Below are 13,893 nucleotides of genomic sequence, written 5' to 3' on the forward strand. Positions count from 1 at the left end.
CTGCCATCAAGCAAGCGTAAAGAATGTCCTCCTGGACCCGAGTGATGGAGGCTTTGGACGCCGCCATATGTTTGAGGCGTTTCTTGAAGAATACAAAAAGGTGATCTAAACAACTAAAAGTCATTAGAAACCTTGCTCGCGGAGAATGCTACGCACTTTCAAAATATGCAGTGAATAATAGCACGTCTCCCCATTTCTCCTCCCAGGAAGAAGGAAGGAAAAGTGAGCGTGTCATAAAAGAAAGGATGACACCTCCTTAGAAAGAATTGTGGTACCGTCTAAACTGATATCCCAGATTTTGGAAATCAGAAATAGGAATCCCCGCTGAACAAGGCCTGCAACTCGGAAAACTGCAGAGCCAAAACCATGGCCACAAGAAACCCCGTGTTCAACGGCACAAGGAGGAAATGAAGCCTTCGGTAAACTGTGAAGAAGTACCTGAAGATTGTACTCCGGACAGGGCTTTCTAAGAAGTGTACAAATATACCGTACTCCGTTTAGGAACTGAACTACATGAAGCTGAGAAGTAATCGAAGAGCAGTATACTTAGCCCTTGTAACAAGCTAAGAATGGCACTTGAAGCTGAAGGGAATTGAACGCTAAGCCCTCGGCAATACACCTGTGCCAAAAAGGAACTCTGGAAGGGTGCAAATGTTGAGAAGTATCCAAGAAAGGAAAACCTCCAAAAGGAAGCAGAAGCCACAGGTGAAGACATCTGTAGCACCTGGATAAGAGAAGAAACAACCTGCTTCGCATAACCCTTATACGTCAGTCATGACTTCTCAAAAGCTAAGTCATAATACCAAAGTAGTACGAATATTCATGTTGATCGGACCCTAGGTGAGAAAATCCAGAGATACCAGGAAACTTCTTAGTCCGGCTGTCGAAAGACTCATCAGATCCGCATAGCAAGGATGGTGCAGCCAAGCCAGAGATTCTACAAATACTGTGCCCGGAAAGCGAGCTTGAGATGGCAAATCCAAGCCATCATCAGCCAGGGGAAAACACTGAAAAAGAGAAACCAGAGGTGAGAAAGAAGTCACGCTGTTACCCCCTCTAACTCCCACTCCCTGGGCCCGCCGAAGAAGCTAGGAAGCATTGAATTGTGAGATGAGGCCATGAGGTCTAGTTCCAGGAGATCTCACGTCCATAAAAACAGCTGGAACGCCTGAGTCAAAATTCCCAATATCCAGGATGTAGAAGATTTCACTATTACTAACATTTACACTTTCTAGAGCGTACACAGTGCTGTACACTGTAACATACAATAAATGGGCCATGCTCAGATTTCGCGGAGAGAAAGTCTATCCAAACTCTTTTCCTGACCCTTAAAATGATCTGCCAACAGAAGAGGAAGATGAGGGTCCACCCATTGAAGTAGAACAACAACTGTAACTGGCAACTGAGTACATCACCTACTGCCCAAGCTGTAGAGAAATACCCCCATCATAATACTGACTGAAAGGACCCTCAGCGGCATTCTGGAAGAATGGTCTGAAGCTCCAGAAAGGTGGCCTGACCATGCTCAAAAGTAGAAGAATGAACAAGTACTGAGTCGTCCCTTAAGACCAGACTCCTGGAGCTGAGGATGGAAGGCACCGAGCCCCCCAACCCGACAGCCCGGGATGTTTGGTGGCCATGAGCTAGTCCAGCAAAGACCGAGGCATGCCGTTGAAAAGAGAAATCTCGCTGAGCCACCAAATCATACAGAGCAATGCATGAGGAGCCTACCAAATAATTGGAGCCCTGAGATACCGAGAACCACCAGAACAAAAGCGACTGCTGTAGCGTTATAATGGGAAAGCAAGCCGAATTTCCCAGTGGAGTCAGCAACATGGGTCCTATAACCTTTACAGAATCCCATACTCTGGGTCATGGTGACCAAAGAAGAATGCAAACCTGAGACTGTGACCCATCGCCCTAGTCTCTGGGAAGAAACACATTTCTCTCCTATATGAATAAAAACATCTCCCCGATATACCTATAAATAGTACAGGAGAAAAGAGCGCTGTGCAAATTCGAAGATTCACGTCCAAAGAACTGAAGAAAAGAAACCACCCTTTTTGTGTCAGTCAAATGGCCCGACTGGAAGACATCCGAATCAAGCAGTCAGTCAAGAAAAAATAAGGTGAATCACCTGGTAGCACCAAAACTACCACTGCCCACATTTTCTAAAATGTTCTTGAAGCCTTGGGTAGGTGAAATGGCATGTGCCAAAACCGAAAGCGCTGCTCAAAGAGAGGCAAGCAAACCTAGTGCTGATTCGGAGTCATAGGGAAAATGTAAATATTCTCCCAGTTTTTCTGCAGAAATGTGTAACCCTGAGAAACTAATTCAGCAGAATGGGATCCAGCCAGCCCAATGCCCCCGTCTTGGGCACCATGCAGTAAGTGGAACAACGTCCCTTAGTTCCCGAAGAACTACAAGAACTGCCCTGAGAACCAATAACACTGAAAAGGGAAACACAAAACAAAGAGACTCCAAGAACGAACTGGAAACCTGAGGAGGATGCAAAGTTGCAAGCATCCTGAAAAATCTTCACAGCCCCCTGACCTGACATTATAGCATCTTCTCCCTCATGAGAAAGCCTGAAGAGTCATTGGAAAAAGTCAAGATCCCCTCAAAATGAAGTGCAGAAGGTCAGGGAATGGCAGGATGAGAAATGTAGGATCTGCAAGAAGATTCTCCTAGGAAAAATCAAGTTTCACAATGTAAAGAGGAATATACTGGAACCATGAAAACAGTACTAACTCCATGCAACATGAGCGAAATACATATCACCTTTAAAGTGAATATGTACTAGACTCAATCAAGATGCTGCATCTACCGCCCCGTGGAAAACAACAGCATTCTTACAGGTATCAGACAAAGCTCTCATCGCTAATGAGAGCTTCAGGGATGAGGCTAACAGCCACATAGCACATGATCCTCCGCGGGTTTGATAGAATAGGTAACTGGCTCCTGGTTAAAAGGAGATGTACAGTCCTTCCTGTCTGGTCGGGGGGCCCGTCTAGCATGTGCCATGAGAAAATGGCGACAGGAGAAACCAGCGTGATAAGCATGGAAATATGAAGTCCAGGCCCCCTCAGAAATAGAGAAAGAGAGTCCTGGCTGCAGGAAGATGCGCAGTGTCATTATGCCCATAGAGACAGCCCGAACTTGGAAACTGTTTGTACTACCTTTAGGCATATATAGCCTGTGCCACTACTAGACACATGCAGCTCAGCACAGAGGCCCAAATAAGGACAGTTACCAACAGACAAAGGCTCAATCTGCAGGGACCCCAAGAGAGACAATAAGATACCTGTGTGACATACAGGGCACTATCTTACTGCTGATCTCACCGTGCCGTGAGTTGCCGTATGTCGCCCCAGTCCGGAGACAAACCGAGACTGGGTGACTTAGCATAGGTTAGAGTCTTTCTGGTAAACCCCTTGAATGCTAACCCCAGAGTCCGATTAACAAGCAGCTTCCTTCAAGGGAGTACAGCAGGAACACAGACATAGACATATAAATCTGCCCAAGCTTGTCCCAAAGCTGGTGAAACACATACAACTTGTCTGAACCGGAGAGGAGAAAAGCCCCGGCATACCCTGACCAAGGTCAGCTGGAAACAAACTACCGGAATGCTGCAGCTCTCCCGCCATCGCCAGAGACCCAAGCGCACGCCTGATTCTCGCTGACACGTGGCCGCTGCATCAATGCTTCTAGAAACATAGTCAGATTCAAGCCCCGCAAAATTTACCCTGCCGCAGCTTGCATAGAAACAAAATCAGACTCGGGGAATAACCAGAAGAACAGCCCACAGCGCCAGAAAAAACATGTCCCATCTCATGCGCGCTGCTATAAACCGGCACCTGCACAATCAGCTGCACATGGCCATGACAAACACCGATGAAAGAGAGCCTCAGAATAAACAGGACTACTACTGCTGCACTGAAACCCAACAATGAGAACAAGTGCGAGCATGAAATCGCACCGCTACTGCCGCGCTGTAACCAACAAGGAAACCAAGCGCGTGCATGCAAAGGGCAAGAAGTCCTGGCTCCCTCCACGGATTTCTAGTCATAAAACTTAGCCTCAATAAAATATCCATTCCTTAAACATAAGTTGACCGAACCCACATTACTAAGACTCCCAAACAGAATCTGAAGTTCAACCAACAGAAAAAAGCAGAGACATACTCACAAGCTTGTTGTTAGGGCCGGTTGAAGCCAGTTAAAGCTGGTTGAGCAGCAGTAACAGAGCAGAATGTAGCAACTGTGGTCTCTTTTTTTTTTTTTTTTTTTACAGAGAAGGGAAAGAAGAAAAAATTGAGACCCAGTCAGACCCTCTAGCAATGGAGGGAGGGTGAGGCAGGGACCTGGGGGGGGCCCCAGGTGTAACTCCTAAAGCCGGCACCGTTCAGCCGGACACCCCTGTCTCGCTGAAGAGAAAATCTCAACAGGAGAAATAGCATTGCCAGCTCACTGAAGAGAAACCTCAACAGGAGAAAATAAAGTTCCAGTCATAGCCAGAATTCAGGAGCTAATTGAATAGCGACCATTTCCTGCTGGGAGGTAGAGAATACTGGAGATACAGGAGGAGTGCCAGTCAATGGGACCACCTGTTAAATCAGTTTCTCTATCTCCGCCTGCTGGTAGATGTGTGCTATCCCATTGGTCTCTGAATTTCTTCTGCTGCTGTTGCTATAGAATAATTAATGCAAGTTGGCTAGACTGCAAAAGGGTTGCTCCCCCAGCTACAACCCTCTGATCCAGAGACTGTATCTTCTCCTAGGCAGAGCTGTCCCAGAGATCATGGGAACCTCTATAACACCAGGAAGCATCAAAAGTCGGATAAAAATCTGAAAATAATAAATTAAACACAAAGCAGATGAAAAATGCCTTCTCAACTCACTTGCAAAAGGAAAAAAGAGGAGCTGAGGCACTGCCCAGTGACACAAGAAGGCAGAGTTGAAAAATGCAGATGATGCCGCAATACTCATGTGGATGTCTGTTATTTTATTTCCTACCCTTTTCTGTATATAAACGAACATCCCCACTGAACTTACTTCTTCTGATCTCAACTAAGCATAATGAATCACAGATTTCTTAAAATGGATAACTAGAAAAGACTAAAATGGTGACATCCAAGACCTTATTCAAATCCCATTTATGATAAAATTGTGAGATGTACACCCCCAAACATGTATAACTCAGCAGCTTTCTAAATGTAGGCTACAACTGTATATTTGCTGGAACAAATTTTTGCATCTTATTTTCAGTCTCAAAAACTATTGAGTGGAAAATATTAAGTTAGAGATATTCAGAAATGAATGGTAGAATGCAGTGGACTAACCTATTTACACATCTTATGTATACAATACATTGTTAGCCTTTTTGCTATAAGACTTAACTAGTATGAGGCTAAAGAAAGTAAGTAATAAAGTGGCTCACAAAAGCAACAAAGCTAAATGTAACATGACTTGAAACAAAACAAGAAATAACTAGGCTCTGTTTCTAACAATTTAAACCTTTCCAAATTCTAGTCATATCAAACCATAATTATTATATTTAACATTAAGGTAGTCATTTGCACATATAAATTACATGTTTATATGCATCTTTCATGTGTAAATAGCAACTTTAGAAAAGCTGATATGTATATATGTAGTGCACACAGTTTTGGAGGAAACAATCTGGATGGGTTTGAAATGTATGAATCTCTCTCCTACTTTGCATAATTAATACACATATACCGTACTTTAAAAAAATTACCCACTAGCATTTACACCATTTCAAAATCATGTAGCTAGCTGTTCATTTGGACTTAGAATTCAGTGATAAAAGGGGCAACTATGTTTACCTCTCATGTGTTTAAACCATCTCAAAGCCAAAATATTGCACTTTGGAGCTCAGTTCCATAACTGGCTCCTTTTGGACATGAAGGTTTGTCAATCTGGCACTTATATTTAGAGACAGCACTTACATGTGTTGCTGATTTTGCATGATTCTTTTTTTCTGAATTCACTTCTTTGTAAAATGTATATTTCTTAAGTATGTTAATTTACATATTTATTTCTCACAGCCTTATAGGTATTTTATGAAAGGCTCTACATTTAGCAAACATTTAGTGAAACATTGCAAATTGCAACTGTCTAGACTTGAACATCCCTTTTCTACCTATATGGCTTATACCAGTGGTTCTTAAACTTGTCCTGGGGGACCCCCAGCCAGTCAGGTTTTCAAGACAACCCTAATAAATATGCATTAGGCAGATCTGCATATAATAGAGGTGACAGGCATACAAATCTGCCTCATGCATATTCATTAGGGATATTATGATACCCCGACTGGTTGGGGGTCCCCATGGACAGTTTTAAGAACAACTAGCCTATACAAAAATTGGTCATTAAATGTAATATCATGAAAAAAACTGGAGTCAATATAAAAATTTTTTACTAAATCACTATATGAAAACTGAAAAGGACTAGGATGCATTTGGGGGCATACCAAAGGTTGATCAACTATTACCAATATTCAGCATTATGTTAACTTTAAACAGACAAGTTAAACTGCATAAAAAGCTTTCCTAATATAAATCAGTTATTTTATCAGATTAACTTTAGGGAAGATAAATAAGTCATCTAGTTATCTTTAAAGCAAATTGGGCTCCATTCAATACTTGCCCTCAAGAGTTTAAAGAATTGTTAAAATTAGAATATTTTCTTTTTGTCATAATGTCAGAGAGGTTGCAGATAACTAAGCATATCACAGTTATGTTCATGAAAATTCCTATTTCTATAGAAGTAATAGTAATGATATTTTATTTTAATTTTTAACCCTCTGCGCAACTCACCCTGACAAGTGCATCATCGATGATGTGATCACGTCGAACTTTAAGTCGCAAATAAGGGTTCAACTGCTGCCCTTGAACCAAACTGTAGAGTACTGTAATGCGTCGCTCACTGTACATGCGGATTCTATTATCATAGTAAAGTCCCAAGTTTTTGGTTACAGCATTTAGTATAAAAGGACACGTCATAAAGGAGAATTTATTTTCGGTTTCTACTTTAAAGAATGTATAATCTTTGTCCATTTCCAGAACATCATTCAATGGTTCATTAATAAACTCTTCAAAAGGGATAAGTGGTTTTCGGCAATCAATAGTTTTAACACCTAATTCAGTTTCCAGTGGATCTACTCTAGGTCCTTTTTTGCTTCTTCGTTCCTCTCCCAGCAGCTCTTGAAGGGTTAATTCACTTGACTCAGGAATGGGTTCCTCATCATCATCTTCATTATGATCAGTTTCAACTTCTCCCCCCAAAACATTTGCATAGTAAACCATTTTCAAGCATTTTGAAGCAGCAACAATGGCATCATCATCATTCACTAGATTTCGACTGTTGAATTCATTGCTTATGACTTTATAGGTGATAAGCTGCTGAAATGTCTCCATCATTCTTCTGATCTGATGTGCACTGTACTTTGACCACAATCTGATTAGTTTTGCTTGAGCTACAAGGGGCAGTTTACTCATTGCTTTGCAAAATAATGGCAAAGCCATTTCCAAGTACTCGGGACTATGGAGGTTAACATTCTCCATGACAATAATAAACAAGTTCAGATAGTTAGGATCTCGTGAGTACACATTATGATAAGTCAAGTCACATTCCACATTGGGTGATAAGTATACAAGTGCATTAAGAAAGGCGGTTTCTATTTTCTCATTAGAAAGTAACCTGTTGTAGACTCGTCTGACTGCTTCAACATCTACAGTTACTTCCTCAGGGCCTAGCTTTTGTATATTATTATCTGCTTCAGCATTTTCACTTAACCTGGAAGATGCACCAGAGTCCTCTTCCATAGCAGAAGCAGAACAGGCAGCTTTTTCTTTCTCATCTTCATCTTTGTCTTCATCCTTTCCTTGAAGAGACTTAAGTTCCTCCTTGGTATGGTGTTTGGCTTTGCGGAAGCTCTTCACCAAGGCTTCAGCACTAGAATATACTCTCCCAATGACACGAATTAGAGGGGAATAATCTTCCCTTTCCCGACATAGTTCAAGAATTTCATATACCTTTTCTTCAGTTAGGTAAGTTACATCTAGAAAATAAGAGGAAGAAAATTGATGTTTCATAAAATCAGACAAATCTACTTGAGTTGCACCATAACTGAGAACAAGACAGTTTGGTAATATAATACTGTACTGCTTATTGATACTAGACTAGCATGAATATACTTTATACCATATATACTCATTCTAGCTTTGTTTCACAGGGACTGGCAATTTAGAATCAGCTGTTATGCTAATATTTTGACATTTTAATACTGAGGTAGGAAGGAGAGAGACAGAGGACAAGAACTAATGTTTTAACATGTATATTAAACCATTAATGCTAAAAGCTCAAAGAATAACTATCATTCAAATCTGGAAGATACCAGGGCAACTGAACAGGTAACTATTTTGAAAATCTACCTGAAAATGGCAATGGGGAGCCTGTAACAGAACCTACATTAAACATGTAGTAGACTTAAAGACAAAAACTGGAATGGGACTAGACCAATGTATATGAATAGCAGAAGTTAATTAGGAGAGAAAATCAGATACGCTCAATCTTGGATTTCAAAGCTGTTAAAAACCATGGGTAGATTGTAAGAAATTGCAGAAATTTGCAAGACTGGGTGTCTAAATGGCAAAATAAAGTTTTATGTGAATTAATGTGCAAATTAATGCAAACATGGAAAACTAATCTAAGCTACAGTTACACAATTCCATAGAGCACAGTTACTTACCGTAACAGGTGTTATCCAGGGACAGCAGGCAGATATTCTTGACTGATGGGTGACGGCACCGACGGAGCCCCGGTACGGACAATTTTAGAGTGATTGCACTCTAAGAACTTGGAAAGTTCTCGTAGACCGCACCGCGCACGTGCGAGTGCCTTCCCGCCCGACAGAGGCGCGCGGTCCACAGTTATGATAAGCCAGCTAAGAAGCCAACCCGGGGAGGAGGGAGGGACGCAAGAATATCTGCCTGCTGTCCCTGGATAACACCTGTTACGGTAAGTAACTGTGCTTTATCCCAGGACAAGCAGGCAGCATATTCTTGACTGATGGGTGACCTCCAAGCTAACAAAAAGAGGGATGGTGGGAAGGTTGGCCATTAGGAAAACAAATTTTGCAAAACAGATTGGCCGAAGTGACCATCCCATCTGGAGAATGCATCCAGACAATAATGAGATGTCAAAGTATGAACTGAGGACCAAGTGGCAGCCTTGCAGATTTCCTCAATGGGAGTGGAACGGAGGAAAGCTACAGATGCTGCCATAGCTCGGACTCTATGGGCCGTGACAGAACCTTCCAATGTCAGTCCGGCCTGAGCATAACAGAATGAAATGCACGCTGCAAGCCAATTAGATAGCGTACGTTTAGAAATAGGACGTCCCAATTTATTCGGGTCAAAGGACAAAAAAAGTTGGGGTGAAGATCTGTGGGGCTTAGTACGGTCTAAATAGTAAGCTAAGGCCCATTTACAGTCCAAAGTATGAAGAGCCTGTTCTCCAGAATGAGAATGAGGTTTCGGAAAGAAAACAGGCAATACAATCGATTGGTTGATATGGAATTCAGAAACAACCTTAGGGAGAAACTTTGGATATGTACGTAGAACCACCTTATCATGATGAAAGACTGTGAAAGGTGGGTCAGAAACTAGTGCATGGAGCTCACTGACCCTCCTGGCAGAGGTGAGAGCTATAAGGAAAAGTACCTTCCAAGTGAGAAACTTGAAAGTGGCAGTAGCTAAAGGTTCAAATGGAGGCTTCATCAAAGCGGAGAGAACCACACTGAGATCCCAGATAACAGGAGGTGCTTTAAGAGGTGGTTTCACATTGAAAAGACCTCGCATGAATCTGGATACCAGGGGATGAGCTGAAAGGAGTCTCCCATGGACTGGCTCATGAAAAGCCGCAATAGCGCTGAGATGGACTCTGATGGAGGTAGATTTAAGGCCAGAGTCAGACAGAGAAAGCAGATAATCCAACAAAGTCTCTACTGCAAGGGACGTGGGATCATGATGATGACGAAGACACCAAGAAGAGAACCTTGTCCACTTTTGATGGTAACATTGCAGAGTGGCAGGTTTTCTGGAAGCATCCAGAATCGAATGAACAGGCTGAGATAGGAGAGAATTATGTGAAGTCATCCCGAGAGATACCAAGCTGTCAGGTGCAGAGATTGGAGGTTGGGATGCAGAAGGGTCTCCTGATGTTGCGTAAGCAGAGAAGGATACAGAGGAAGAAGAAAAGGTTCCCTGGAACTGAGTTGAAGTAGAAGGGAGAACCAATGTTGTCTGGGCCATCGTGGAGCAATCAGAATCATGGTGGCTCCCTCCCTCTTGAGCTTGAACAATGTTCTCAACATGAGAGGCAGAGGAGGGAAAGCGTATAGGAACAGATTTGACCAATCGAGGAGAAATGCATCTGCTGCCAGACGGTGGGGAGAGTATAGTCTTGAGCAGAAGAGGGGCAGCTGGTGATTGTGAGGAGCTGCAAAAAGGTCTATCTGAGGAGTGCCCCACTGAGCGAAGATGGACTGTAGAATTGAAGGATCGAGTGTCCACTCGTGAGGTTGGAGAATTCTGCTCAGCTTGTCTGCTAGAGAATTCTGTTCTCCTTGAATGTAGATCGCTTTTAGAAATAAGTGGTGTGCTGTGGCCCAAGACCAGATTTTTTGGGCTTCCTGGCACAAGAGACGAGAGCCTTTTCCACCCTGTTTGTTGATGTAGTACATGGCAACTTGATTGTCTGTGCACAACAGGAGGACTTGAGGAAAGAGAAGATGTTGGAAGGCCTTGAGAGCATAAAACATCGCTCTGAGTTCCAGAAAATTGATGTGATGCTTCATTTCCTGGGCTGTCCAAATTCCTTGAGTTTGGAATTCGTTCAAATGAGCTCCCCATGCATAAGGGGAAGCGTCGGTGGTGATGACGAGTTGATGAGGAGGTAGATGGAATAGAAGACCTCTGGATAGATTTGAGGATATCAACCACCATTGTAGAGATTGACGAAGAGATGATGTGACAGATATGTGTCGTGAGCAAGGATCCGTCGCTTGGGACCACTGGGTAGCTAGGGTCCATTGAGGCGTGCGCAGGTGAAGACGTGCCAGAGGGGTGACATGAACTGTTGAAGCCATGTGTCCCAATAGTATCATCATTTGCTTGGCAGAGATGGAACTTTGAGGAAGAACCTGCTGACACAGAACTTGAAGAGTGTGAAGACGGTTGGACGGCAGGAATGCTCTCATGAGGACTGTGTCCAGCACCGCTCCAATGAATTGAAGTCTCTGAGTGGGGATGAGATGAGATTTGGGAAAATTGATCTCAAACCCCAGAAACTGTAAGAACAAGATGGTTTGATTGGTGGCCAGTAGCACTGTTTGAGGAGAATTGGCCTTTATCAACCAATCGTCCAGGTAAGGGAAAACCTGAAGATGATGGGAACGAAGGAAAGCAGCCACCACAATCAGACATTTGGTGAACACTCTTGGAGATGAAGCAAGACCGAAGGGGAGAACTTTGTATTGGTAATGACAGTGGTTGATCATGAAGCGGAGATACTGTCTGGAGGCTAGATGGATGGGTATATGAGTGTATGCCTCCTTGAGGTCGAGGGAGCATAGCCATTCGCCCTGATTGAGAAGAGGATAAAGAGTTGCTAAAGAAAGCATCTTGAATTTCTCCTTGACTAAGCATTTGTTGAGATCTCGAAGATCTAATATGGGCCTGAGATCTCCTGTTTTCTTTGAAACTAGAAAGTAACGGGAGTAAAATCCCTGTCCCTTCTGATCTAGAGGAACTTCCTCTATGGCGTTCAGAAGAAGAAGGGATTGAACCTCTTGAATAAGGAGAGAGGTTTGAGGAGTGTTCAAAGCAGACTCTTTTGGCAGACTTTGAGTGGGACAAGTCTGGAAGTTGAGAGAGTAGCCGTGGCAGATGATGTTGAGGACCCATTGATCGGATGTAATAACATAAGAACATAAGAAGCGCCATCTCCGGATCAGACCTTCGGTCCATCAAGTCCGGCGATCCGCACACGCGGAGGCCCTGCCAGGTATACACCTGGTTTATTTTATAGCCAACCATACTTTATATGCCTCTCTCAAGGAGATATGCATCTAGTTTGCTTTTGAAGCCTAGGACTGTCGATTCTGCAATAATCTCCCCTGGGAGAGTATTCCAGATGCCAACCACTCTCTGTGTGAAGCAGAACTTTCTGACATTAGTCCTGAACTTGTCCCCCCTTAGCTTCATTTCATGTCCTCTTGTCCGTGTCAAATTGGACAATGTAAATAATCTTCTCTGCTCTATTTGATCTCCCAATGGCTGAGATAATAGGTCAGGCGCCCTCCTATAGGTTGAGGAAGATGGGCAGATGGTGGAATATTGGCTATGCTCTGGAGAAACACGTCAAAAGGGCTGGGTAGACTTTTGAGGTGGAAGAGGTTTCTGTTGCTGTTGCGTTGGCCTCGGAGGTTGACATTGTTGTTGTCACTGACGTCTAGGTTGTTGGGGAGCCTGAGGTAAGGGGCGAGCAGCATAGCGGCGTTGGTAGGCCGATTGTTGTCGAAAAGGCCTAGTAGGGGGAGTCTTCTTTTTATTCTTTAGGAGAGTATCCCAACGTGTCTCATGTGCCGATAGCTTTTGTGTCGTGGAATCCATGGAATCTCCAAACAGCTCATCCCCTAAGCAAGGAGCATTTGCTAGACGGTCTTGGTGGTTTACCTCTAGCTCTGAGACCCTGAGCCATGCCAACCTGCGCATAGCCACTGACATAGCTGTGGCTCTAGAAGTCAATTCGAAGGTATCATAAATTGATCTTACTAGAAACTTCCTCAACTGGAGAAGAGAGGAAGCACAGGCATGAAAAGTAGATTTTTTGCGATCAGGAAGATATTTCTCAAAAGTAGATATTTTTTGGATTAAATGCTTTAAATAAAATGAGAAATGAAAAGCATAGTTTCCTGATCTGTTGGCTAGCATGGCGTTTTGATATAAACATTTGCCAAATTTGTCCATTGACTTTCCTTCTCTGCCAGGAGGGACTGAGGCATACACATTAGCTCCCGCTGATTTCTTCAAAGTGGACTCTACCAAAAGAGATTCATGTGGGAGCTGAGGTTTATCAAACCCAGGAATAGGAATTACCCTGTATAATGAGTCCAGTTTACGAGGGGCTCCTGGGACAGTCAGGGGAGTCTCTAGGTTTTTATAAAACGTTTCTCTCAAAATATCATGGAGAGGAAGTTTAAGAAATTCCCTTGGAGGCTGGTCAAAGTCCAATGCATCAAGAAATGCTTTAGATTTCTTTGACTCAGCCTCCAAGGGAATAGACAAAGATTCACACATCTCTTTTAAGAAAGAGGGAAATGATGTGGAATCCAGGTGAGAAGAGGGATCTGTAACAAGGCGTTCCTCCTCATCAGAAGAGCATTCACCTTCGAACAGAAAGGGCTCTTCAGAATCACCCCATAAATCAAGATCCCTAACCTGAGAGCCATGGTGTCGAGACTCTGGTGTGGAGGGTTCCAGGTGTCGGGTTTTATGGGTGGACTTGCCCGATCTCATGGATACGGTACCAGGAGATGCGACCTGTTGTGCTGGTACCGAGGTTTGTACCGCCTGGTGTTGAGATTTAGGTTCTGGAGCTAAAATCGGCATCGAAGTCGATGAGGTGGTAAGAACCGGTACCGACAAGGTGGATGCTGATAAAAGAGGGCGCTCCACCATCGATACCGGTGGCTCTGACCGGACCGGAACTGGAAGGTTCTGGGGTAAAAGAGCAGGAAGTAGCTGTTGAAGTTGCTCTTTCAGCTGTACCTGCAGAACGGCGGCAATACGCTCGTCCAGCGAAGG

General features: G+C 43.4%; 1 protein-coding gene across 2 annotated transcripts in view; it reads right to left on the reverse strand.

Annotated features, from left to right (window-relative positions):
* UBE3A (ubiquitin protein ligase E3A) overlaps nucleotides 1-13,893 on the reverse strand; it is a 224,120-nt gene that overhangs the window by 149,013 nt on the left and 61,214 nt on the right. For both annotated transcript variants that reach the window (XM_033948634.1, XM_033948635.1), the window contains exon 4: nucleotides 6,841-8,084. In XM_033948634.1, coding sequence (XP_033804525.1) covers nucleotides 6,841-8,084 — 1,244 coding nt within the window. The remainder of the gene's footprint in view (nucleotides 1-6,840; nucleotides 8,085-13,893) is intronic.

This window comes from Geotrypetes seraphini, chromosome 6 (assembly GCF_902459505.1).
Source record: "Geotrypetes seraphini chromosome 6, aGeoSer1.1, whole genome shotgun sequence".
NCBI classification, from domain to species: Eukaryota; Metazoa; Chordata; class Amphibia; order Gymnophiona; family Dermophiidae; genus Geotrypetes; species Geotrypetes seraphini.